A 26,809-nucleotide genomic window follows, 5' to 3' on the forward strand; every position below is an offset into this window, starting at 1 on the left:
ATTTCATTTCAAGGTAAAAATTTTTAATACAATCGATGCTATAATACTGTAAGGTGCAGGTTTTAAACAACAGGGGTATCGGGGTACAACCAGCACTGATAACATCACAAGTTCTTTCGTGTCGAGTTGACCGGAGTGCTTTAACACGAAACAACGCAGATTTTCATGACGGCACTTGTTCCATGAAAAACTGATAACTCTGATAAGATCAGTCAGTACTCTCAACGCTGAAGGGCCGCAAATAAGCAAGCTGAGACCGAGCCTTTATTGCGTGCAGTATCAACAGTTTGAGCGGGATTCGATTACCAGTCCAATTTAAACGGACCAATTGCATTACATTGGTTTTAAATAATGTCGATTCTTCGTTCAATTTTCCCTTAATTTAAAGCAAGTTTTGAGTACATATTAAAATATGGGGTAAAATTTTCGTAACTGTAAATTTATACGTTTGGGATTAATAATAAACACTGGCCCACAAACGATCGATTCGATATATTGACACAGAGCAGGTTTTTGTTTAGAAACACTGACAATCATGCGGTGGGCTGATGGATTGTTTTAAACGAAGATAGCCGTGTTTGGAATACAATATTGAAGTTGCCGAAGCATTAGTCAATTGAACAATGTTTTTTCACGGAGGTTTTCTAATGAAGAGATTGCGCCAACCAGTACCGCGCCCTAAATCGCACGGTTTAAACGATCGCAGGATTTCACGGAACATCGGGCCGATTATAAACAAGTCGCCTGCTTTTAGCTTCACTCGGCTGGAAGAAATGATTGAAAAACGCCGTGCTAAATACAAAGGCGGCGCTCGGCTCCGGCCTTAATAAGTCTTTGGGTCTGGGTGGAAATCCATCACTCGTATTGCGCACGCACATACACTCACGGTGCGCCGCTGCTTGTAAATCGTGCTGCACGCACACACGCACCAGCAACTGAATCAACCGACAACCAAAGTTATCTGGAGGCAACGGGCGTTGACAGGCACATTTCAAATACAACTTTGTATCGGGAGGCAAGACCGGCTACCACCTTGTACTTATCACACAAGGATTCGTGTGTATTTTCTTGCTCAAGATTCGCTTTTATCGACCGTGACCAACTGTATCGCCTCGCGGATTAGACACGACAGGTAAAGTGCAAACGAAACACTCAATCCAGGTCGAAGCACGGGCAAGGACTTCCTTTGTACCAAACACGCGACGACAACTGTCGACAGAAGTGTCCGTGTGTTCATTGTGATGTCGCACACACATTACCAACTTGCCGAAACACCGCGTCCGCCACACACGCCTTTCAACGCAGTAATTACACTGGGATCACTAGATTGTGCAGCGCTGAAATTAATTTCGTTAAACAGCTGCTGCTCCGCCTCAATCACCTTCATATCCGGTAATAATAGGATTTAACCGCAATGGATTTTCGTGCGTTGCTACAATCGGCGAAGTTATAAAATGGACGCCAGGCAGCAAACATTCAAGCGTAAGCAACTGCATACCAGATTTTGCCAAGTTGCTGAAGGAATATCCGCATTAGACGTTTCAATTGTATGGTCTTATTGCGTTTCGTTTTAATTTTGCTTAAGCCGGTTCGACGAGCAAGTTCGTAATTACATAAACCGCAACCACGAGCCTTGAAATCACCATTTTACGTCCAGCTAAAACAAGAATAATTAAATTTTTCGCGCAGGCCTCAAGCGCGAATTAAATTACTATTTTTCTGCCTTTCCCACGGGAGTTGTTTAATCAATAGCAAGCAAAAGTGTAGTTCGCAGCCGGACTTTGTGTCCTACAAATTTTGTTTGGTTTCTTGTTGACTGAAAGCCCCGCGGACTCCAGCGTTTTTATCTGATTTATGCAGTAAAGGCCCACCAGCAGTTACTGCTGTTGCTTTACAATCACGTCCACAGTCATTGACCACCGTGGCCGCAATAATCCGACACTGATGTCTTCAAAATAAACAGCGTGCCCCGCGCTCGGCTTTGTTGCGGGGCTGCTATATCCTACCACGCAGAGAATGTTTCTGAAAATATACCCGTTTTACAACGAAATTTTGCATGACGTATTCAGCGACGAATTCGAATAACAACCAACGTTAACGACAGAGAGGTCGGTTTGATGCTTGTTTATTGTTTGGCTTACGAAGTTTTTTGAGCTTAGCTTGTTTTGCCGGTAACCAAACATTCGAATTGTTGTGCCCATGAATCAGCCAGTCAACATCGCTCTAGTGCTCTGCTGGCCGGATTAGCACAAACCGAGCAGCGATAAGAAGTTCCCAGAACAACGGGCAATCTGGATCCCAGCTTCGATCGCAAGCGCGATAAAACCGAAGCGAATGATTAGTTAATTAAAGGATTTCCTGCTCCGAGCACAATAGATCTTGCTAAGAACTTCATTCGAGCAAGAGGCGGGTTAGTTTTCATTGGCAGATTGTTCCAGCAGTTGCACGAAACACGAACACCCGGTACAGTAGGGCAACATACGCGTTAATAAACGTTATTGGCATTTGAAACATGTGCCAACCGTGCAGGGCAACAGTTCAAATCTGTGGGTTGTAGACTCGCGAACAGATTAATTATTTCCTATGGAGTGATTTATCCAGCCAGTGGTGCTGCTATATTTAGCGCAACAAATTATGTAACAAATAAACAAAATCCATCTTCGTCGATTCACCCTGCTGGCCGAGCTTCGTATAATGATCACTTATCCTGTGGGATTTCTTGTAATAATGGACGCAACTCACCACTGGGATTTACCAAGTAGAGACGACTTATAAGCCGTATTTGATTGCCGTCGTCAACAGCATGCGGTTGCTTGATGGAAGATTGTAATGTCGTATAACTAAAGCACATTACACATAGAAATCGAATGGTACAAAATATGTAATCAACAAAATCAAGTCCAAACCGTTGTATTCTGTTAGATATAGTAGAGTAGGGGAAGATGGGATACCTTTAACACATAATATCCAAACATCCCGATCGTGTTTTAAACTCAACAGTCTATGGGAGTCGTGAGGATATGGTTTTATAATTCTTTGAATTTTCTTTGTTTACAAACAAATTCAACCATAAAATAAAATGAAAAGGTGTCCTGTCTTACCCCACCCTACTATATATTATATATATTTCGACCAAAATGGCATCATCAGTCCCTTATTCAAATAGAACCGTCCTCAAATGAGAACTGAAGTACTTGCTGCTGAGAAATCTGAAACACAAACTCAAAACCTTTAGAAGCAAAGTCAACATTTTAAAACGGCTTGCGTTTAGTAGCAAATAGCGGGCCAGGTAAGGTGATTAGTGTCGCATACGTTCGTGTGACGGATGGGAAAGACATTTGTTTTGTTTTCACGTGTGTGGCTGGCCTCCCATGTTTGCACAAGGTACCCACCAGTGCGTGACATAGCTGATAGCTATGCGCTGTATATGCAGCATGTTATTCCTCCATACATAACATTAATCATGACGTTTATGGGAAATGAAATGTGGTAAGTGACGTGCGTTCTTGTTTGAACATTATATGGTGTTGTTTTTACTTTAAATTTACAGAAACGCCTAAGTACTAAAACAAAATGGCAGAACACCTGTGGCAAGGAAATCGTTTTACATCAAACTAAAGCTGTTAATATGAATGTTTCGAAAACGGATTTGAGTTTAAACTATGTATACTGCTGTGCTACAGAAAAAATGTAAACTTTTTACTTTATTGTTCATATTTTCTTTGTTAACCATAACTATATTACCATGAATTAGGAGTTTTGTAATTTATTGCTCACCAATATGTTAAAACGGTGAGGAAATGCATATTTCTTTTAAATTATAAACCAATTGTGTGTAACAGTACATTATAAATCAGCATGAGATAAACTGTCGAGTGTAAGCTTTACCGCAAAAGGTTGAAGTGTCTCTGTAACCTGCTACGCTACATTAAGCAATTACATTTAACAAGCTTCATCTGTAACGAAACGTGACACAAGATTTTTTCAAGCATCGCGTGAGAAATTGAACAACTTATCGCGCAATACAAACGTCATTGTAGCTTGGCCGCCATTTTAACAGAAACCTTGGCGGCCATTTTTTATTTTAAGTTTTACAGAAAAACGAACAACTGACGAATGCTGTGCAAGTTGTAAAACCAAATATACGAAACGTGTCAGACTTGGCGGTCTACGTGCTTTGCTGACTATTGGGTATAGTTTATTTTGAGTTAGATCGAATTATGGGCGTTTTACTTCGCGCGAAATAATGCTGATGTGAAGTCACTGAAACACATTATCAAACACACACGACGTTAATTTCAGCGGCAGAAGGAAGTAGTTAGCACTTGTGATGTGAATACGGTGGGATCCTTCTACTTTGCCCGAGTTATTATTACTTTGGATCGCCTGAGCTCCAAATTCTCTCATTCCTCTTGGGAGAAATGCTCCCACTCCGATGCGCACTTCGTTTGTTTCTTTTTGTTATTTCTCGAGAAAGGCAATGTAAACAACTTCCGCGAGCGGCCGAGATCTGGCGCAATGCTTGGCACAGAGTTAAAAAGTGAACGCCGCACGTTGTGTGCAGTTCGTATTAAACCGGGTTTAAGACCAGCATGATGCGTGGTCATTACGATAATTATGCTATAGCATTACTCGGCGAAGGTGTGGCTATTCCTCGTTGATGAAATATCATACGCCGCTGTCACATAGCCAAGTCAAGCTACTGTGCCATTTACTACATCTACAAACCAACGCCGACCAAAACCGCGAACCTCGACAATTACGAAGCTGAAATATCCTACTCGTATAAGTTGTGTCTACATTTATATATGCGGAAATGAAAAATGCTTCTACAGTATATAATATACCACAAGCGATTTATTATAAACGTTTCGCGACAAATTAAATGAATGAACTCAACACACACCGATGAAACGCTTCTGTTAACACAAAAACATTCAAGCTAGCGAAAAAATTGCCTAAATACAGTATACACGCAATGGGTTCAAACATCGAATTAGGTAGCGAAGAAGTACCATCAGTTAAGCGACGTAGATTGAACTTTATGAGTAATTTTCTATTAAGGTGACTCGGTAAAGATTAATACTAACATATTGTTGTTGACTAATCACTCCAGTGAGCTTCCACACATCGAGCAATGAACCCGTACATGTCGGAAGCTTCTTCAATCTGCGTGAATAAAGTTAGTGAAGCTTTTTTTCGCCGTTGCAAAGTGGTTAGCGCGCCTGCCTCTGACCCAGAGTTCACAAGTTCGTAAACGTTATATGAAACACTTTGTGTTCATGTCCACGGTGTTTATAACGTGGATCCTAACCGTTCTGTAAAGTTAAGTGGTTGGCGCGCCTGCCTCTGACCGAGAGTTCATGGATCGAGGCTTGGCGCTGCTACTATTGTGGTCGTGCTCATTGAACAAGACACTTAGCGGCAACCCAGCGGTTACTTATACTTTGTCTAAATTATCATCCATACAGTACAAGTAATATTCGTTTCACAAACTAAACATTTCAACATACAATTTTCGATGTAGGTTTTCCACTGCCATGTCCCGACTTCGTATCCACACGAATTAACAGCGGGTTTCTCTGGTCGGGGGATCTCCCCACGAGGTCTTGCAGGGTTGCGATATATTTAAGCGAGTGGTGGGGGACAACACGGTCGTCGTGGTCGCCCGTGAGTAGCAGCAAGGATGGGTAAGATGGGACAGACTTTACGTTGTGCAAGGGGGAGTACCTGGAACGTTGTGACGTCATTTATAAAGGTTTTTATGACGTCATTCATAGAGTTGTAACGTCACATACGGAGAGTTATGTTTCGTTTGTTCTTCTTGTTATTCGATTTCCTAATAGAATGTCTCACAAACTTGCCATTACATTTTATGTTAAATATTCCTGTGTAAAGTAAATTTACCTTTTGCCTTTAACACGATTTTTAAATTGAATAATTTAGAAACACGTCTAGATGGTAATTGCAAATCGCATGCGACCAACACATAACCGTAGTAGCCCAATGTATTGAGGATGCTTAATTTATTTGCTGACTTACTTTACCAAGCAGTTAAAGTCGTCACAATCATCAGAACATCCGTAATCTGTCGTCCACGCATGACCGATGGTGTATTTGTGAAACTTCAGCATATCCATTACACTGTGTGGGTATATGTGTTAACAAGATATTTAAAAGCAATTGCTCCAACCTGGTGGTCGCTTGTGGGTTGTTTAAACCAGTGGTTCCCAACTTGGTTTTAGGCTACCCATTAAAAAAAATTAGTTCAATAAATAAATTTACTTTATGTTGGGTTGAATGTTAACTCACCCGACTTGAGCTACAGCGCACCCGAATAATTCTGGTCGTTGGTTAATACAAGCTCCTACTAACAACCCGCCGTTCGAACCACCGTTTATAGTCAGTCTGTAGATACAAGAAATTTAAACCGTGTATGGTAACTACTTTTCTCAGGTTAAAAAAAAGTATCTACGGAATAAAAAAATTAACAAAACAAAAAAATCTACGAATAAAAATATAATAATCCATTTAAAACGTGTATGATATAACTATCTACAGAATAAAAAAAATCTCCAGAATTAAAATATAAATAATAATAAATTTAGTTCTAGTATGCTATAACTAATCTAAAGAATTAAAAAAGATAATTTTATTACTGTGATAACACTTTTATTTAAAACGCGAATAATTTGACGGCCGTGTAGCAGACAGTATTTTGGAAATATGTCCACGAGAGAAGGTTTAAAATAGCAAGGTTCCCACATACAAGCGCATACACATCTTATACTTACTTGCTTGGACGAGTATATTTGTTGTCTGTAAGAAACTGTGCAGCCGATTGAAAATCGTCGAAACAATTTTGTTTATTTCTGACCGAACCAGCTTTGTGCCATGTCTCGCCGTATTCACTGGTTTAAATAAATAGAAAAATGCATAAGAGGAATTTGAAAACGCAAAAGTTACAATGCTATATTCCGTACAATTTTAAATTCCACGTTAAAACTAAAATTTTCCATTTTTTAAGTTAAAAACATTGAAAAAATTACGTTTCAGTCAAAATCTATAAATATTCGATTAAAAATATGCCGATATCGCTTAAGCTGCTAAAAGGTTACGTAAACGTATAAGAAAAAAAATGAGTATTACAGTTTAAAAACTCGTAGCTTCATCTGGACTTAGAGTATTACTTTCATATCACGAAAATACATTGACGTAATAGCGACCAAAATAATACTCAAGTCTAAATTTAGTCACATATTGTTACCCGCCACCCCTTATGTTTGCAACAGCGATTAAACCACCGAGATTCTGCATAAATATCACCCTGGACACACTGTAACTTGGTGTGATAGAAATACTGAATCCACCATAGCCGTATAATAGTGTAGGGTGGTCACCGGTCAGTTCAATGTCCTGAAAATGGATATTTGATTCTTTGTTAAAGATAAATGAATGTAACATATTTATCCTCGCAAGACGGGGCAACGACAATCGTTATAACAAGTATGTTCTGTTATATACACCTCGTGAGCCAACTTACGAGTTACCAAGTATGTAACTTTCTGGTTAAATGAATGAATGTATGTAACTTATTTATCCTCGCGTGGGCGGCAATGACAGTCATTATAACATTTCTGTTTCATACATCGTGCCCGCTTACGAGCTACGCCTATGTAACTTTGTCGGTAAACTTCAATCACAACCAACCTTTTTATGAACAATAAACATCGGTATTTTCGTCCCGTCTTTACTTGCATAGAACACTTGCTTCGTAGTAAAAAGGTCGGGGTTGAAACCTTTCACTTCAATTCTGCGGAAAACCTAAATCGAACAAATGACGTCAATTCTACGTCACGGTGACGTTTATGGAGTTTTTTATTCTTCAAATTTAGTTTTTTCATTCAAACATTCTTCAAAACTGTTGTTTTTGATATGAAGTAGTTTAACGATATACAAAGTTTTACGATCGTTTTAACGTATACGCTTACGAATAATAAGCATGTAACTGGATAAACATTATCATTAACAATAACCTTGAAGTAGCCACCCCACATAGCAAACAATACGTTAGATTTAAACAAAATCTGTAAAAAATGAGAAAAGTGTATTATTATCATTTCCTTATTAACTGTCGCAAATGGATGAATTCATGTAACTTTTTTTATTTATCTCTACAGGAATAAAGATTTAACAGTTTATACCTTCGGTTCTGGCTTCTGGTCGTTGAAGTCATAACGATAGATAACACCTGGTGTGAGAAACGACATGAACATATAGAAAATCTCATCCTGATCTTTCCTGCCAGAATAACCTACAACACTACCGACATCTAGCGGCAACTGTTTTATGAGAGAGCCGTCCGCGAGGTGGCGTAGTTCCAAGACGCTCTGGATACACGAGTTATTGATTACGTTGGAGAACAAATACTTTTGCCTAATAAAATTAAGATCATTTCATTCAAATTTGTGAAGAAATACTTTTCAAATTTAAAACAAAGTTACAAAGAAATATAAACAATACACACTTTATAAAATGGAGTGAAAAGTGTGTACAATACAGCATACTTATGAACTGCATCTGTACTGTTACCGTTTAATGATACGTTTTGACAATAAAGAAAATGTTGGATTAATGCTTCCAGCTCAACTAAAGCTACAGAAGAATCGTGACATACCAAAGTGATTCAACACAAACAGTCAAACTTACTTTAACATCACGCAAGTAACACACAACCAGTTTATTCTGGTTCACACAAGCTGTCCACTCAAGCACATCTTTCTCATGCTCGGGAATAAGATTTCTCCAATTTTTCTGTAAAGAAAATAATTAAAAAAAATTCTGAAAATTTTTCGTTCCAAGTTTTTCCTAAACTGACATTGCAGTAAAAATCCCAGGTTTTCGAAAAAGACATAAAACAGAATAGTTATAACAGTTATAACAGTTCTCTGGTATATTTTTTCGGAGAGCATCTCGTAAATCAACTGGTTTTACAATTGAAAAGCCAGGAACTGCTTTAAGCCTGAAAAGTTCTCAGGATGAAGGCTTGCCTTTCTGAGGATAGCCATGCCCTGCACATAGACACCTATTTTCAGTGGCGCAGTTAGGGCAGGGTTTTTTGGAGTTGCGGCCCACTGTTTAAAAAAAGAAATTCAAATCAAAAAGATATTAAAATTTTTTGAAAAAAAACCTTTATTTTTCCCACTCACATCACTAAATATGTTCCCACTCACCATATCAGGATTATTGATATCAATTGTGATGAGTTTGTATTTTGGAGCATCAAGGTTCGTTTTGAAAGTGAAGACATTTTCCCCATTGGTGATGTACTGTGGGAAACATAACATAACTTTAAGAATCTGGTGATATGAAAATGTAACAGACAAAAATCAAGAATGATTCCATTTGAATAAGAGATTGACGATGCCCGCGCCATTTAGACCAAATATATAGCTTTTACTACACAAGTGTTTAGCCTTCATTGTTGTTTGTTGAGTTTTCAAAGCATCAGATCCTTACTGTATTTTGTTTATCGATACGCAAATAAATGCCAGATGAGCATTTTATAATAAAATAGAACAAATTATAAAATATAAGAACATTTCCTACATCATATTCTGCATCAAAGTTATCGACAAGTTTCACCCAGGTGAAGCCTTTTGTAATCTGCCCCCCCATTTCCCTGATATCCGCGTACCATAGTTGGTTCACTGGGTCACAACCTCTTGAAACTTGCAAGATGATGTAATTTCCATCATCTGATATTTCAGCACCACTAAAACACGAAGCATTGCATATGTTGAGAAGAAATCATATTTTAGAAAATTAAATGCCTAAGAATATTTACAACAAAAATGAACAGTTTTGCAGGCTAACATAACGAATGTATAATACAGTGGGGAAGACAGCACACCTTTAGCACATAATATCAAAAGATCCTGATTGTGTTTTAAACAATTAAAACAGCAGGGTAACGCTATTATAATGGGAGAACCTGGTTTATTAAAACATATAATGTCATCAAGCATACCTCATCCATTTAGGATTTTCAGGGAATTCAGCACAAAGTATATCGCTCTCTTGTTTTTCTCCTATCCGATGGTAAAATAACTGGAAGTTTGAAATTAAAAATTATAGCAGTACTTGGATTAGTGGATTGTCATTAGTTAGTTAAGGGCTTAATTACTAACAATCATACAAATCATACACATTATATGCATCACACAACTTTTCGATGGGTTATGAGTGTCAGGGTACAGAGCCAACATTCTCAAGTTTTTAAACAAGTTACTGCTCGAACTTTATATATGGTAGGGTTGGGTAACTTATACTTAGCACACAATTTAGCTTATGGTTATTTTATTAACATGTTTTTAAATTAACAATGGTCTTTTTATTCCTTTGGAATCGTGAGGATGCGTTTTTTTAATTCTGTACATAGACTTGTATTCAGTATTTACTATTAAATGAAATATATTTTATAACAGAATGAAAACCTTGATCATCTTACTCAAACCCACCATAAATAAAAGTTGTTTGTTACGTTTCAAACAATTGTTTATTCTGCATTGAACAATAAACATCCTAAAGCTTACCAACAACTATAATGTTGTTAACATTAACTTCCACACATGTTCAAACAAACAAGGTTGTTTACGTTTACCTTCTGATCAACATTCGAAGTTGTTTCTGTTCCATCAGCTTTCCCCTTCTGTTCTAAATAGGACTGAAAAAAAATAAATAAATATAAATAACAAAAAGGTTGTAAAATATTTCCAAAAAATGGTTATTATTAAATTATTGTACATGCTGTTACAGATTATTACTTTAAAATCAAACCAGTGTTATTTTTTTCAAAAAATGGGGTAACATGTCATCCTAGGCAGTCATAACATTACACCTATGATTGAGAAGCACAACTATAGATACAATACAGGAAATATCTTAGATTAATGATATAAAGTACATGTGTTATGATACTCACATTATAAAACAACCCCTTTCCATCATGTGTCCATGACATGCAACTAAACTTCACGCGATTCAACACATCTTCCATATCCTCACCGCTCTCAACATCTTTAAACTGAATATTTGAAATAAAAATTTTTCACTATAATAACATGCATTGCTTTCGAACAAAAAACTGCTTAAGTAAATGTTTCAAATGTAACTGGTGCAAACGATCTAACTGTTCGACCTTAGTAGTCTTGCAATGAAAGGTTATCACACGAACTACGTTACCCCCGTAGTTACACTTGTGCATTAACAACATACATAATTAACCTATGTTTTTGGGTATTTATGGGTAATGCAACAAAGGAAGCAGCCTGGGTGTTGGATAATGGGCCAAATATGGCCTAAACTCCAGGCAGTTACAACATGTAAATACCACATAAGTCAGTACACACCTTTAATGTAACCCAATCTGAACCACTTTGGCTTAAACCGTAACAAAATTTACTTCCATCTTCAGAGAAAGAATATCGACTCAAAGAAATAGTTCCATCGTCAGATAACTTGTTTGGATCAAAAAATACTTTGGGTTCAGAATCCAGGGAATCTTGTACATACATCACACTGTAGAGATTTTTATAGTGTGATAACATGACATGACTTTTTAGTTATCTCTTTGAAAATAAGAGTAAAATTTAAAACAGGTTTAACCCAGCTTGAGGCCCCTATACAAAAAAGCATATCCAATGTATATTTCATTCACCACATTAATCAATGCGGCTTCCAATGTTTAACAACACTTAGTGTAACTCTATTTTCCCAATGCCCCCGATTTTACTAAGGATAAAAACCATGAGATTTACCGCTCACTGCTTTAGAACAGACCAACTTTGTTAAACTTTGTCACATAACTTAATAAGTCAATGAGGTTCCGTATGTTCGACAGTTAACAACTATGGGTTAAACTGCATTTTAGATTCCACCAAAGACCCAATAAACGCAACGTCAGGACCTCCCCCATATAGAATAGAAATATAATATTCACACTTTACCTTTGGTTTTGTAGTCCAGTGTTTAAAAAGTAGAAATATTTGCTCCCCCTTTTCTTTGGACACGAGTACTTTGGGTAGTTGTAAAGCTCTGTAAGTCTTTCATCCAATAAAGTTTTATTTAAAGTTTAAGAAAGTTGTGGATTCGGTTACCGTTTAAAAGCAGGATAAAGATTTGTGTAGACTAACACTCATACATGCTGTGTTCAAAATGTGTGGCAACTATGGTTTTTATGTTAGGGCCTATGTGCATAACAGATAACTGATTTAAATGTCTTTTCCTGAATTATGGTATTCATTTCCAATATAAACAAAGGAATAGAAAACTACAAAACAAAAAAGAATATAAATATAAGAACAGTCATACTGGTTAGTAGGAGACTGGTCACAATATCCCACACAATGCTAAAAGATACAGTTAGTCACCTTTCTTCAAACTGATTGCGCACTGAACATTCCTTCAGATATGGTATGGAGATCTCATTCTGAGCCGCCACAAATGATTTGGTTTCTTCACAATCTGGATCCTCCATCCATTTGTAAGGATCAGAAATCTTTAACAAACAATACACATATTACATTTAATTAAAGAATGTAACTTATTTATCTACACATTGTAAGTCAATGGCGGCCGTTATAACAAGGATGTTCTGTTTCATACACCTCATACCCACTTATGAATTAATGCATAAAATAACATTGCTGTTGCTGATACTTGTATTTTCTTAGCTGACAATTTCGCCAATTCATCAGTAACCACTTGGCTAGAGCAAACTACACTGAGAAAGAAGAAAACAACTGCTGTAAATTATAAAATTTAGTATTGCTCGAAAATGGGTCTAAAAATATAAAATTTTTAGTGTGGCTCAGTACATTATTATTTATACACACATACATACCTTGGTACCATGGTAGTTTTCAATAGCACTTTCATCTTTGCGTGGCTCAGGGTATTTGAATAAAGCCATTTTTAACAGGAGACTTTGGAAATCAGTGTTTAGTTAATTACAAAATGTACACACCTAAAAATGTAAAGCAAAATTTCAGAACATCTTCACCATAACTTCAATATATTAGAAGCATGAATACAGGTTAAATATTAAAACATCGAAATTTTGCACTAAATTTATATCTACCCTGAAATGCGTGTGAAGAGATTTTAAATAAAAAAATATACTACAAGATCCTAATTATTACATAGTTAAAACATTGTACAGAACTAGATTTAAAAGCTGTATTTAATTCAAAAACTGTTTATATATATATATTATTTTCAATTATTGTTATTGTTTCTGTATGTAAAACGAAATAGGAATTGATATGAAAAATAAAGAATGAAGTTTTGTTTATTGAAAACAATAATTGAAAATACTTTAGTAGACCATTGTATCAGAATTAATTGGGTAATTTTACAGATTTCAATGTTTCACTTGATGATCTCTCCTGGGGTGATATATAACTACTTGATGTGGTAATATTATATGAAGTAAGCATTGGTAAAGTAAGTAATTCAAGCTTGTAGTTAGTAAGCAGGTATGCATCACATTCTATCACATCACTTTCAGTATTTCGTTTCACTTGTATCTTGCTGCGTAAGTATAATCTGCAAGTGAGAAGAGTTAGAAAGTTAGCACAAAATATTATACCTTGAGCACTAAAGCACAATTGTGTCGCATAATAAAAATAACCGGTGCACCTTAAAAAACATATACTTAAAAAAATATGGTTACCAGACATTTTGGTTGCTTGACTAAAATTCAGTTGGCGAATTTTACATTAGCTGCCTGACTAAATACTGTCTGTGCATTAGTTATTTCAGAAATTAGGCGGTAAAATCTACCCACTTAGAATTTTGTTGGTAGACTACTAGTCTACCATGTGTGGTAACTTTATTGACTTTATGTAAAACACAAACATGCACATTGGAGTGAGTTGTTCCACTGCATGGTCAATTATGCATACAAATTAATTAGTTTGAAAGAATGAATGTAACTTTATCCTCGCGTGGCCGGAAAACAACAGTCTTATAACACAGGTGTTCATACACCTCGTGCTGGCTTACAAGTTACCATGTATCTTACTTTTTAAGTAATTATTTTTTTGGATTTTTTTGTTTTTTTATGTATAGCTGATAATTCATTAGTGACCAATGAGTTAGAGCAATTGCCGTTAAGTGTCTTGCCCGAGGACAGATATGCCCACAATGGCACCACAGCAGCAACTTGAACCCATTACCATTGCACAAACACGCTTTGCCATGGCGCCGGATGTTTATCATAGCAAAAAATTACGTTGGATGATTTTCAAGTTTGTCCAAAGTCTTGAGCATTTCGTCGTCCACTTCGTACAACTCGCCAGTTATAACCTGGATGAACATTGACATAACTTAAATTTCATTTTATCTCTTCGAGTAATTCAGCGAACATTTATTCAATAAAAAATGCGAAAATAAAGTAATTAACAGCAAAAAGAGAGTTGTTTAAAACACACTGAGAGTAACAACTACTAAAGTAAACAAGTCAAATAAAAAGCTAATAAACACAAAAGTCAATTTAAATTTACTTTATTAAGTTGCATTTATTAAAAACAAATGAAGGTGTATTTGGAAGAAAACTGTGCATAATGCACAAAGAGTGGCTTAAATTTGAAAAAGTTATTTATGCCCAATAACTTTATGTCCAATTTGACATTTCTCTATCAATTGAATATATTTTTGGTTTATGTGTTCATCACTGTTGTATCCCGTTTGTGTTTAAATTTTCTTAAAAATACCCCAAAAAGTGCTTTGTCATTATGATTTGCTTACCATAGGCAAAAGCTTCTACATAACAAACAGAATCATAAAGTTTCGCAATATATTTTTTATTTATTTCATCAAACTAAACAACAAACATTGGCCAATTAACTTACATTTCCTTTTCCATGGTTTGTGTTTTGCAACAAAAACGGGACGTGAAACGGAGACCCAACTACCAAAGCGAACTTTTCTACGGTGCTTGCTTCGTATAAGAAATTAGCAATCCCATTTTCAGGATCAGAAATTAAGTAATGGTTTGGAAATCCTGTTTTTAAAGTTCCATACACATAAACTAGATGCATTTTTAAAGAACTAAAATTGAAGGAAGAAGAACAACAAAGATTACATGAAAACGTATGTAGTGATTTAAATATTTCCCCTGGACCGAGAACGCACCCCTAAATATATATTTTTTGTGTTCTTTAACGAAAATATTACTTTTTTTTATATTACGTGATTGCAATACTCTGAAAATATTAGGTGATTACAGTACTCTGCTTATGTTTTTTATGCTTTAGTTATGAATATACAGTAGAGTGGGGAAAGATGGGACACCTCTTCATTTCAATTTCTCATCCCATTTGGTAGTAAACAGAAATTTTTTAAAACCGTATCCTCACGTCTCCCATAGACGGTTGTTAAATATTTAACATATGATCAGAATGTTTTTATGTTATTTGCCAAAGGTGTCCCAGCTTCTACCATTCTATACGAAACGACTGGTGTCGTGAAACAAGCACGCGTTGGAAATGAGCCAATGGTTTTAAATATTCTCATTTAGAGGTCCTGACGCCATACGAATTAGCCACGATATATTATGTAGGAGTATAACTGTCGGCAAACGAGTAAATATTATTGCCGTTTGCAAAAGCGAGCGGCGTATTCTGTCTGTTGGTGCAGCAACAGAATCAAGTGACGTGAGCGGCCTTCCTAGTATTACACTTACACAACAACCCGCATTTCCGTTCTATTGATAAATAATTGAACTGCAAACCTATTTTTTATTCTTACAGCTTAACAGATCAGTACGGTCCGATTTATTTATGTTGCAAATCCTATTTGCATTCGAATCAAGAGGAGAAGGAGCCTAACTTCAAAGGATTTATTTTTGCATAATAGTCCATAGCCTACCGAGACAAAATGACTGTCATTGCTCTTAAGGTAAGGGAATGTATATTGGTTTATTTATTAGCATTAAGTTCTTTTCTTCGCACTGTCGGTAAAGGGGTGGTCCACACAAACATTCGTGTGCTAAGTCTCAGCCATATCTGTGATAAATGGAAAACAAATCGTCCGGTTGTCAGATTTCTTACTTTCACCATTTATCAACTTAAGATTTGCCACGATTTCGTTCTGGTTGTTTGTATTGCGTAAATGATCTTGCAGTTTAGGCCTGCGTCTTGTTTGAGAAGTATTATCTTGTTGGTTTTTAGTTGCTCGTGCAAGAAAATATCTTGCTAGTGTTTAGACATAATGGCGTCAATGAAAAGTACAAAACAACTTGGGAGTATAACCTTTAAACGAAACATGCAGAGACGAATAGCAGAAAGGACTCTCACATTTGTACTATGCGTCTTCATCTACTATCCGTTTTTCATCTTCGGCATGCTCATGACCTACTTGGCTCGTCTTACCTGCATGTTTAAAATATGGACAGGGATCGGTTACAAAGAATACGGAAAGCTTGGAAATATCAGCAGGAAAAATCCGGTAAGGCCTTTAATGCCCGTAATTAAATTATGGGATTAGCACAGCCAGTTCCGCTTTTATTTGACCCGTTTATTTAATGGTTTTACCCGCCTATTGATTTTTAACGACTGTCGCTTTGCTGCTAAAACCCTTTCTGATTTTGTTAAACCTAATCTTTTTTACTGTAACTGAAGAGATAAATAATTTTTATATCAATTACAATATATCTACTTTCGGAGGTACTCGGAACAGAGGTATAACTAATATTATAAAGTCTTCCTTATCTCAAATTTTGTAGCCTCTGAGATACATTTTAGTATAGTTTGGGGTAGTATGGTACATTTTTCATTCTATTTTATTGCTCTGTTTATTAGTAAAACAAAAAACATACAAAACTATACACAAAACTATATAATCATATCCTCACGGCTATATAAATGTGTGTAAATTGTAAATATCCTGGTAAGGAAATATGGGATATCATGTTCCAACCGCAATAACCATCTTACCCCGTAATTATACTTTGGTTACAGATCAGCGATATTATTGAAGTTTCTACAAAGGAAGAACTGTCGTTCATAAAACATAGAAGTCCAACCTATCTGTACCGAATGTCTGTGTGGACGGCCCGAGAGGTTAGTAAAGACGCATTTATATAAGATGGCAAACACATTATAAACGTATCAACGTGTACATTGTTGCACAAGTCTAATAATTCTAAAGATTGGAGTCTTAAAGACATCAGTTTTTATACATAATCGTATATTTCTTTGTTAGCTTTCGAAATACCTACTTCGCGGTCAAACTACTGGCCTTATATCCGAGCAAGACCTTTGCTACTCACTGCTCTGCAGCGTCTTTGCACATTCTCTCACATGGGAGAAAGACAGTGAGATGTACAGGATGAAAATGGAAGGTTTTGACGATTTCTACTTGTTCAGGGTAAGTATCATATAAAACTAGTTACACAATAAAAGTGTAACAATTTTTATATAGGGGTTTTATTGGGACGCTAGAGAAGTGTGGTTTAGCAAAGACTGTACAAAGATGAAGCTCGTATTCACTGGTGATCGGGAAATATCGTGGCCTTGCGAAGGAAAGCAGATGGCCGAGTGGAAACTAGCAAAGCTACATGCTCAAGTAAGCTAATTGATTTTTAATCGAAACGGCTAAATAGGCCAAGAGTGTCCAGAACCACTATGACAGCAGCTATACATCATCAACAAAGTAATTAGATGTGGAAAGTGACACTGTTTCCGCTGTAATACGATTTAGGCACTTAGAGTACTGTGGGGTAACATGGATACAGTTAGAAGATAAATATCCCATGTTTCCCATTCGTGTTTTACCTATTATCAACGTTCTTTCTTTTGGTGTCGTATAAGCAAACAGTTAAACAAATCTGCAAATATTTGTTTGTTTGCTGTACTAAATGGGACATTAAAAGAGAGCGAAACCATGGCCCATCTTACCCCAACTTACAATATTATCAATATACCACAGGTGTGCTTGACTTACTATGCACCCGGGCTTTCACACAACCATGTTCACTTCGTCTTCCCCTCTAGTATGACAATGGTGATCAAGCGATATCTCAAACCCACAAGTTTCCTCTTCCGATTTTTAAAACCATTTTTTCAGTTCACTGAGAGAATCAACCATCAGGTACAAACTTATATTTATTATTCCAACGGAAAATGTTAAGACCTATTTAAAATCTGGACGGTTTTACATCTGATTTGTCATGGTACCAGGTTAACCATGTCAATTTACAAACACAAAGCCAGTTTATGTTTCAAGCATCAAATGGTAAAATGTTTACAGTGGTCTATTTCTGTCGAGTCATGATTGCTAGAAAATGATGAAACCTTATTCGGGATGAATCTTTTCTCTGATGTGTCCCTGTTATATATATAAATTTTTTTCTAATAAAACAATTACCCCTTTCACCAAATATGTTCAATGTCATTTATGGTTGACACGAGTTATTTGCAGGCATTGAACGTTTGCAAGGCAACGAACAACAAGAGGTCGATCCTAGACAGACATTTCTTCTTTTGGCAGCCGATCCCCATCACAGTTGAGCAGTTTGTTGAAGGAGTTGCCAAGAAATGCCACCAGTACTATCACTCAAACCACGCTCAACATAAAAAGGAAAAAGTAAGCTGGCTTTTTGTTGTCTGCACGGTTTGTGGCAGTAGCATAATTAGATGTAACTTTATGCTCGTGACATGGCATGGCAACGACAATTGTTATAACACAGGTGTTCTGTTTCAAACTTTGTGCTCGCTTACGAGTTACCATGTACGGTACTTTGTGGGTGATAAATGTGTTTTTATGTATGGCTGACGATTGGGGCAATTGCTGTGAAGTGTCTTGTCCAAAAACACACAAGTCCACAACATAAGGTGGCAGCGTCGAGCCTCGCAGAACTGTGCACATTGTGAAAATAACTGTTACGCTAAATTGCCCTTTTTATGTTATACAAATATATATACGAATCGTATAAACACTTCGAAAAAGTTAAATGTGGCATGTTATTAAACGTACAAATCACTATTAACATGCAAGATTGTTTTACAGGAAACAAACCAAGAGCTTCCAGCTCATTGCAACTTCCCCCCACCCTATGTGTCTGACCCCAAGCTACAAGAAATACCCTACCTACGGTTTCTGGCTGTCTACTATGATGTAATACGGAAGTTCGTTGCAGCAGTTGCTCCATTAATTGACCGCACAGAATGGGAGTCAGTGTCCAAGATAATGGAGACTCATGTCCCCGGGTTTCGTGACGCTAGCATGGTAGATTGTATCGCATCCTTCGTACACCAGGTAAATTAGGCCTGGACCACGGCGCCTGGACATAAAAAAATACACATATGGTAACTCGTAAGTGGGCACAAGGTGTAGGAAACAGAACATCGGTGGTAAAACGACCGTCGTTGCTCTGTCATGCAAGGAAAAATAGATTACATTGACTATACAGATGGGGCGCACTATATGCTAAATATGTTTTTAATCCCGATTAAGAAGTTCCATACAACAGTATTTTTGGAGTGTAATGAGGCAATTCTCGCCTTAATCTCAGCATGTCTTACAGCGTGCGACGCTGCATGCAGGGCCTCATCCAGGTGGAATATACAGCAGTGTTATTGAGACTAAAATATAACTAAACTAATATACGGGTTAAATGCGATTAAACGCGTCGTCGTGTGTATCTCTTTTTCTAAAGTAAAACGGGTTTTCTGTGGAAAATTACAGACGTTGTAAATCGACGAATAAAACATCATCATGTGTTTACGTTTCGTTCTGTTAGTTTCCGACGAATAACTGAACATGCCTATTTTCTGTGAAAATTTATATCATAGAATTTTACGTACCTTTCTAATTAAAGCGCGGAAAATACGTTTGCCACTAAAGCATACACACATTTATGATGCACCGGCTCTGTGAAGCTGCTGCAATAAATGTATAAATAGTACTGTGGTGCAAGACAATACCGTTACTATACTTAATATACCATATTCCAATTCTTCGTTGTGTTTTTAACAATTAAATATTCTTCATTTACTACCAAATGGGGCGATAAAAAAGAAAACATAAATTATTTTACCCCAGCTTTTAAATAATATCTTTATATATATAGTACGAACTGTTCTGTACAGGTTGCTATCGTGCATTATTGCGATCATGAGACTTTCCTTCGATTCTTTGCCCGCCAGTTCGGCTGCATGGCGATCAGAAGTCCGTATGAGCCATGGTCCAATATTTACCATTGGGACACCATAGTTGGGGAAAACCCAGAGGTGAAATACGTCAAGGAATTCAGGGACAACCCGGTCAAGCTACTCAGGTCTCGTGATATCATGAGAACAAGGTAAGTGAGAATCATTTACTATCTATATGGGGCCCTTGTCGAAGATCTGGGATGAGGGCCAAAATAAGCCTATTACCCCAATGTACATTACATTCTATATGTGAGGTCCTATGTGTGCGAGACGCACCACTTTGGGTGAAGGCTGGATTTTCCCTTTCCCCAACAGGTTTTGTGTGCGTTATTCCTAATAAATATTCATCGCTTAATTTCACAATACCGGTATAGAAACTGCATATACATGTATTACATCATATTTTCTTACAAACTTTGGAACATAAAATCTTTAAATAAACCGTTTTAGTTGCCTTACCTATATACTTGCCAGCACACGGTGTGTAATTGTGTTGCCTTTTTTACTAGATGCTTTCAAAATGTGTTCGTGGATTTTATCCCGGATTGGAGCTTAGACCTTCGTCTTATTTCAACCAAACACAAGTTTAATCCCCAAACCGAGCAATCCGCTATCGAAGCATCTCGCCAATGGAAACTGAACCTAAAAGATCTCGATTCTCAACTTTCCCAAACCGAGCCTCCAATTGTCGTGCCACTTCCGCCACCGGATGCGATTGATTCCTACACAGAGTCGCGTGGTGGCGCTGGAGAGGGAGAGCTAGGAAGGTCAACCAACATGCAGCTCATCCCGGTCAACCAGATGATTAGGTCTGTGTGTTTCTAATGAACACTCACGCAGTGTGTTGTATTTATGACTCCTATAACAGTATAATATTTCATTAGCTTTGACTATTCGTTTGGTGTTATTCAGTATATAGTTCGGTGGGGTAAGATGGGACACATTTTTTCTATTTTCTTTGTCTCATTTAGTAATAAACAAAGAATATTTATAAAATTATATAACCCGATCCTCGCGATCCCATAAACATGTCATTAGTTCTTAAAAACACGATCAGAAAATATGAATTTTATATGCTAACGATATTCCATCTTACCCCGCAGAGCTATAACTTACTATACAAAGAATTAATAAGAACCATTTTATTATATTTCATTGTATCGGGGTATACGTAAAAACTCACTGTTTCGACGCGGTTGCAGTTAACGGTTTTAAAACAGATTTATTAATTCTGATGCATGAGTGTTGTAAATAGTCACTATACAGTAGGTTGGGGGAAGATGGGACTCCTTTCATTTAATTTTCTCGTACCATTTTATAGTAATCTATAAACATATTCAAAGAATTACGAAACTGTATCTTCACGACTCTCATAGACCGTTGTTAATTGTTTAAACACGATCAGTAGGATGTTTAAATAATATGTGCTAAAGGTGTCCCATCTTACCCCTTACTACTTATATATAAACGTGAATTCTGTTTGTTTTATTGGGTTTTGGTGGTAAATATATGTAATGTCGAACTATAGTAATGCATTGCTCTTTGCATGTATTTAATATTACAGTGCCGTACAAATCTGTTACGAAAAGCGTATAGCCTATTGTATTAACACAAGAACATTGCATGTTGTTTTCCATATAATCTATAAACAATAAAAGGCGAAGCTATAAGAGGTTGGGATTTATTAAACACCAGGGAACTATGGTCAACATAAAAGTTAGTTAGCCCATTTCTTTGTTTATTTATCAGCCAATTATCTGAAGAACAAGTAAAATCTGTTTTTGCTGTTGCGAGGTTGTACAGTATAACAGCCGGTTTAATTTTATTTGGTGATGTGATTACCCGACAAACACAATCAATTCGAATCGCAATTCCTTATTCCAGGCCCACTCAGCAGGTATAGTGTTTATTTGAAGAAAAACGCTTCTACAGCGACTGGAATTTGGCAGCTGTGAGCTAAAGAAAAATAGTAACGTGTCGTGTAATTCGCACCACAATTGTTGCGTCTTAGTTCGTTCGTTAACGAAAAGTGTCCAATTTCTCACATAACGAAGTTGTCTCGAAGCGGCGTCGTAAGTCGAGCCGGGCGGCGGACGAGAAGGAATTCGATCCTGTGTTTCTCTCTTACGAAAACACAATGCTCGACACTCCCGCCATTTGTTCTCCTTTGATGTGATAATTGCTAAAACTGGAACTTTCTTTTCTTCGAGTGACGCTGGTCCATTGATTGCCGCGATTTCTGCGGGTAAGTCGATACCGTGGCTGTTCTCATATGCTTTGTTACTAGCTGTGTGAAACGGCAGTTACTATAGCTTAGCTAGCGTTGTCTTCCTATTGGCTGTTTGTTCGAAATGTCTTCTTCAAACTGAGAAGTAAAAAACGAATAACCGCGTTGGTTGGTTACTATAGTCTTGGCGACCACATACCAGCGGATTTAGGCCGAGAACGACGCGGTGGTCGGCCTTGTTTACCTTTAAACTTAACTGGTCTGGGTCGTGGTGCGACGGAAAACAAGATTAAGTGACTCTATGGGTGGAACTAATTTACACTGCTGAGTTAGTTGAGAGGCAACATGCGCTTGGGAGTCAGAACAGGTCTTTATAGTCATAGCGCTACGGAGAAGCTTTAGTGAAGTTTGATTATATATTACTCGACGGCTGGTACAAGAGCACGATCGATTAGGATATTGCACTTGTCCCGGTCTTAGGGTGGTATAAAAAAGCAACTTATCACATTAGAAGCTAAAATAGGGAGTATTAAACATAGCAACCCCGCTTCTTTTCAACAATTAAGAGTAGCCTAAACGTGTTTTAAACCATAAGCGTACTTTAGCGACTGTCGTTTTGTCTTTATATTAGTTTTAAATAGTCTAAAATCGTCGCTACCATAATCGAAGAGAGGCATTCAACTGTTATTATTATATTTACTACTGTATTTATCTTAGATTATGTTTTACTACAACCCAACCTCATCTGTGGTGCCTTCGATAGGTCGTGTTTGGTGTATCATACTTAAGCAAACACAGTATTGCACCTGTCCCGGCCGATCGCGGTTACTTTTGTCACAAATTGGTAAACAGTTTGACGCATCAATAAGTTACTTCTTAGCTTATATTTCCCTTATTCGTGCCTCGAGTTAACTGATCAAACGTATTAGTGAAACATTTGATCCTGAGCTTTATTATTTATTTTAATATTTAATACAATGAGACTTTATCAGCATTTGAAGGGCTATGTCAATCTTCCATGTTTGCTAATCAAACAAGGCGCTAATGTGACATTTTGCCGGGTTTTATATTCCTACTAAGCCAGTCGCCTTTACCAACATTTAAAATTTGATTTTTCACACTAAATTTAACTGCTTTTTAAAGTACTGCTCATTTAGTTCTATGTTTGTAACCGATTAAAGGAAATCCCAAACTTATAAACTGTACCTGCATACTTAGGCCTGGCGAAGTGCATTGCGTTGTCATGGTCGTATTGCACTCGTCCCGGTCTATGTATCTGGTAAAAACACAACGAACACGGAATTCAGACGCACGATACATCTTCGAAGACATCAACCATCAGTACGAAAACCCGAAGAAAACATTTTGCCTTATGGAAACGTGGTTATCGAGTTCACGTGTCGAAACTCGACCCTGCAACCATTATGGGCACATTTCCTATGCAAGATACTTAACGACAATTCCTCCACTCAGCCGTCCCTTATGGGTTGTCAAATTAAAATAAAAGTCACCGACAACGATACAGCTCTAAGCGGCACGAAGCGTATGAAATAGAACACCTGTGTTATACTGACTGCCGTTGCCCCGCCGTAAGCTACACTCATTCATTCAATAAAAATCCGTGCCATTTAAACCGAAAATTGATTTCTGTTAAATAAAATTTGTTAATATTAATGTTTCATCCGCTTTTATTCTGTAAGAGAAAGCCGTGCCAGGTTGAAAAGTTGAAGCTACTATAAATAAACAAGCGTTTAGTTAAAGACATTATAAATGGAAACATTTAATTCAATATTTGTAGTTGCTTGGTTTCATTGTAATGCACTGATTTATATTATTTTTTATTAATGATAATTAATATGATTGCTGACATAAAGTATTGAATAAATGTGTTAGGAAATAATTAAATTCCTGTCCACAAATTCATTGTCTCATCTTCTTGACCAAAGAACAAAGTATTAGGTTGTGTGTAGTTCATAGGAATTTCTTTAAATTCTTTTTTTACAACTTCATCAAAAAAATCTTTGTAATTATCCTCCAAATTTTCATGAATGTCGGTTTCTTTTGTACCAAGTGATTTAGCCGAAGCAAGTTTTGCAATTTTTGGGCAGTAATGGTGTTTAAGGGTGTGTAGCTCCCACAGGGAACTTTCAGCGGCTTTGCAAAGTGCTGGGTCCTTTTCATTTTCAATATATGGGTCCGTGGTAATGGTTGCATGCTCCTTGTCAGTGCAGTGAATCATATGTCGTATGCTTGGGTGTCTTCTCATCAAGTTAAGTATCATGTTCACCATGGTATTTATACTATGTGGAGGAGCAATAAGACTGAGACGGGAAAGTTTCTTAACAAAAGCAGCAACCATGTATGATGGTATATGTGTGGATGACAGAAATAAATCCAACAGATGAAAGAATCTTGCTTTGTACTTGGTAGAAAATATTCTTGGGTGAAGCAACGTGTAGAGGTTCGTATAAAAGTCAGGATAATCAAGGTTATAATTATGCATGAGGACAAATAAACCATGCAGGGATAGCAATGAAAGCCCACCACCCCGGTTGTATGTGTTGATGAGAAAGTCTGCTAACAATCGTGGCTGGGAAAAGTTAGGAACCAATGATGCGTGTAAAATAACCAAAACCCTTTTCACATGAGAACCAGAGAGTGGCAGCTTCAGAAATTCAAGCCACATTTGACCAAAGCGTTTACGATGTTGTGATATTTGAAATGGGGGCTCAGTCATAAATTTGTCCCTTATTTCTTCTGAAATAGGATGCAGTTTACTTTCATATGCGAGTATGTAGGAATTTAAACAAGCACTGTCTTCTTTAGGCATCAGTGATGTAACGCTTTCCAACAAAACCAAGCAGTTATTTTTCTGTTGATCATCAACATTGTAAACATCAGATAGAATTGTTGATAAACTTCTCATTACAAAGTATCTAATATCACCATACTTAAAAAACTCCCGAATTAAAAGTTGAAGCAGCTCATCAAAACACTCGTTCTGCAGCAACAGACATTTTGTGACCTTTTTTACAAGTTCTTCTGGAACACTAAGCCTTATAGCTGAAGTACAACAGTAGTACCCATAACATTGTATAATCTTTGCACAAGTTTCTAAAGCGCTTTTGCGGACAGATTGGTCCCCATGTGCGAAGCAAGCCAACAAGCAATCAAAGTATGAATGATATTGTTCATTTGTCCATGCTTTATATTTTTCTGTGGTTGTCACACATTTATCACTGTCAGGTTGTAGACTTACATTGTCAGATTCAAATAAATGCACAAATATTTCATGAGCACCTGAAATTGCTTCTAAGACTAAAGATGCTTTGGATGTCACAGTTATATTCTCAATGATCAAGACCAGGTCGTTTGCATTTTTTCTCTTTGCAATTACACCTTCAACGAGAGACGATATACTCTTAGCCTTCATTGTAAACAAACTTATAGCAGGTATTCTGTAGAAAAGCACTTATAAAATTTGTTAACAACTATAAAGTCAGCGAAGCTGTGTGAAATATACTTTAAAAATACGGATCTAGTAAACAATCTATCTACCCGTTAAGTCATTATAGCCATAACCCCTGACTTCCACTGACATTGTGTTTTTGATGTGACGGATAGGCTGCACACTTGTACGGATACTATTAACCTAATCACAATCTGTGTGTCAAAATATACTGTTTGCAGCATCAACAGCAGTCTATTCAATAGGCTATGACCATATATAGACGTAAAATAGAAATATGTAGCTTATCCTAATGCTAACACATATTTCGCACGTACCTATATTCTACTTACTTACTTTAGTACATGTGGGATCATAGATACCTAAACATATAGATAGGAAACTGAAGACCACGTGACAAACAACTTTCGGCGTTTACGGATTAATTTATGCATTATTTAATCAGATATTTATTTCATATCATTTGCAATAATGTTTTCCACATTTTGTGCAAATTTTATCAACTAATATACCATATATTTAAATATATCTCCAAATAACCGGTTTAGACAGGTCACGCTTGACTGAATCCGTGTTCGGGCAAATATCTGTAGTATTAACGCTGAGGATCGTATGTGCTAATACGGTATGCTGTTACCTATGTGTCTAATTTTGTGAGATGTATGTTACTAAGTTTTACATTTCGCGGTTACACACCTTTATTTGGTTACCTTTAGAAGAGTTTTAGTAACATTTAAAGTTTTAATCATAGGCATTCATGGCTAATTAAAGAAGAGGGAAAGATAAGGCAATGGTAGCATTTGAGATAGTATCACATTTTCCTGTGTTTATAATAATTGCAGCTACGCATTTTATAACCCAGAAAATTGGTAGCATATAGACAAGATAGTTTAA

The 26,809-nt window shown here is 36.8% G+C and overlaps 4 protein-coding genes and 3 non-coding genes across 8 annotated transcripts; 4 read left to right on the top strand and 3 right to left on the bottom strand.

Moving 5' to 3' along the window:
- Positions 1 to 4,837: 4,837 nt before the first annotated feature.
- LOC100187168 (prolyl endopeptidase) lies at positions 4,838 to 13,077 on the bottom strand. Its single transcript, XM_026833605.1, has 18 exons — positions 12,905 to 13,077; positions 12,432 to 12,559; positions 12,009 to 12,104; positions 11,412 to 11,580; positions 10,985 to 11,086; positions 10,664 to 10,726; positions 10,031 to 10,110; positions 9,610 to 9,775; positions 9,234 to 9,329; positions 8,710 to 8,814; positions 8,205 to 8,390; positions 7,711 to 7,824; positions 7,268 to 7,416; positions 6,795 to 6,911; positions 6,313 to 6,408; positions 6,043 to 6,144; positions 5,514 to 5,730; positions 4,838 to 5,169 (listed from the first exon to the last, which is right to left on the bottom strand). The coding sequence occupies exons 1-18, from the start codon at positions 12,971 to 12,973 to the stop codon at positions 5,104 to 5,106; spliced, it is 2,121 nt and encodes a 706-aa protein (XP_026689406.1). The 5' UTR covers positions 12,974 to 13,077; the 3' UTR covers positions 4,838 to 5,103.
- On the bottom strand, positions 13,028 to 15,140 carry LOC100179971 (putative gamma-glutamylcyclotransferase CG2811). Its single transcript, XM_002123991.4, has 3 exons — positions 14,916 to 15,140; positions 14,297 to 14,370; positions 13,028 to 13,608 (listed from the first exon to the last, which is right to left on the bottom strand). Exons 1-3 carry the CDS (start codon positions 15,102 to 15,104, stop codon positions 13,401 to 13,403), a joined length of 471 nt encoding a protein of 156 aa, XP_002124027.1. The 5' UTR covers positions 15,105 to 15,140; the 3' UTR covers positions 13,028 to 13,400.
- Positions 15,141 to 15,823: 683 nt separating this feature from the next.
- Positions 15,824 to 22,522, top strand: LOC494401. 2 transcript variants are annotated; one of them, XM_018811390.2, is made up of 10 exons: positions 15,824 to 15,963; positions 16,336 to 16,512; positions 17,025 to 17,126; positions 17,269 to 17,433; positions 17,488 to 17,631; positions 17,995 to 18,156; positions 18,487 to 18,651; positions 19,075 to 19,323; positions 20,157 to 20,368; positions 20,729 to 22,522. In XM_018811390.2, exons 1-10 carry the CDS (start codon positions 15,943 to 15,945, stop codon positions 21,042 to 21,044), a joined length of 1,713 nt encoding a protein of 570 aa, XP_018666935.1. In that variant the 5' UTR covers positions 15,824 to 15,942; the 3' UTR covers positions 21,045 to 22,522. The 2 variants fall into 2 exon arrangements, with proteins under 2 accessions (XP_018666935.1, XP_018666934.1); XM_018811389.2 differs by lacking the exon at positions 15,824 to 15,963 and having other exon boundaries at positions 16,015 to 16,512.
- A 316-nt stretch (positions 22,523 to 22,838) lies between these two features.
- On the top strand, positions 22,839 to 22,939 carry mir92a (microRNA 92a). The gene has a single exon (NR_032335.1). It is a non-coding gene; the product is annotated as a microRNA 92a (primary transcript).
- A 269-nt stretch (positions 22,940 to 23,208) lies between these two features.
- Positions 23,209 to 23,264, top strand: mir92d (microRNA 92d). The gene has a single exon (NR_034339.1). It is a non-coding gene; the product is annotated as a microRNA 92d (primary transcript).
- A 367-nt stretch (positions 23,265 to 23,631) lies between these two features.
- On the top strand, positions 23,632 to 23,732 carry mir92c (microRNA 92c). The gene has a single exon (NR_032337.1). It is a non-coding gene; the product is annotated as a microRNA 92c (primary transcript).
- Positions 23,733 to 24,116: 384 nt separating this feature from the next.
- Positions 24,117 to 25,960, bottom strand: LOC100184672 (nucleolar complex protein 4 homolog B). The gene has a single exon (XM_002131162.3). It carries the CDS (start codon positions 25,877 to 25,879, stop codon positions 24,347 to 24,349), a length of 1,533 nt encoding a protein of 510 aa, XP_002131198.1. The 5' UTR covers positions 25,880 to 25,960; the 3' UTR covers positions 24,117 to 24,346.
- Positions 25,961 to 26,809: the final 849 nt, after the last annotated feature.

The sequence above is a fragment of the Ciona intestinalis genome, chromosome 3, assembly GCF_000224145.3.
Source record: "Ciona intestinalis chromosome 3, KH, whole genome shotgun sequence".
NCBI lineage: Eukaryota > Metazoa > Chordata > Ascidiacea > Phlebobranchia > Cionidae > Ciona > Ciona intestinalis.

What these genes read in the sequence shown, in the direction of transcription:
- LOC100179971 (XM_002123991.4), bottom strand. Translation starts at nt 15,104, where the DNA reads ATGCATCTAGTTTATGTGTATGGAACTTTAAAAACAGGATTTCCAAAC. An exon ending in CAAACCATGGAAAAGGAAAT is followed by an intron (nt 14,371 to 14,915) that starts GTAAGTTAATTG and finishes ATGTTCATCCAG; the next exon opens with GTTATAACTGGCGAGTTGTA. An exon ending in AAACTTGAAAATCATCCAAC is followed by an intron (nt 13,609 to 14,296) that starts GTAATTTTTTGC and finishes TCTCACTTGCAG; the next exon opens with ATTATACTTACGCAGCAAGA.
- LOC494401 (XM_018811389.2), top strand. Translation starts at nt 16,276, where the DNA reads ATGGCGTCAATGAAAAGTACAAAACAACTTGGGAGTATAACCTTTAAA. An exon ending in ATATCAGCAGGAAAAATCCG is followed by an intron (nt 16,513 to 17,024) that starts GTAAGGCCTTTA and finishes CTTTGGTTACAG; the next exon opens with ATCAGCGATATTATTGAAGT. An exon ending in TCGCATCCTTCGTACACCAG is followed by an intron (nt 19,324 to 20,156) that starts GTAAATTAGGCC and finishes TGTTCTGTACAG; the next exon opens with GTTGCTATCGTGCATTATTG.
- LOC100184672 (XM_002131162.3), bottom strand. Translation starts at nt 25,879, where the DNA reads ATGAAGGCTAAGAGTATATCGTCTCTCGTTGAAGGTGTAATTGCAAAG.
- LOC100187168 (XM_026833605.1), bottom strand. Translation starts at nt 12,973, where the DNA reads ATGGCTTTATTCAAATACCCTGAGCCACGCAAAGATGAAAGTGCTATT. An exon ending in GAAAGGGGTTGTTTTATAAT is followed by an intron (nt 10,727 to 10,984) that starts GTGAGTATCATA and finishes ATTTTTTTTCAG; the next exon opens with TCCTATTTAGAACAGAAGGG. An exon ending in ACTTTGATGCAGAATATGAT is followed by an intron (nt 9,330 to 9,609) that starts GTAGGAAATGTT and finishes TGTTTCCCACAG; the next exon opens with TACATCACCAATGGGGAAAA.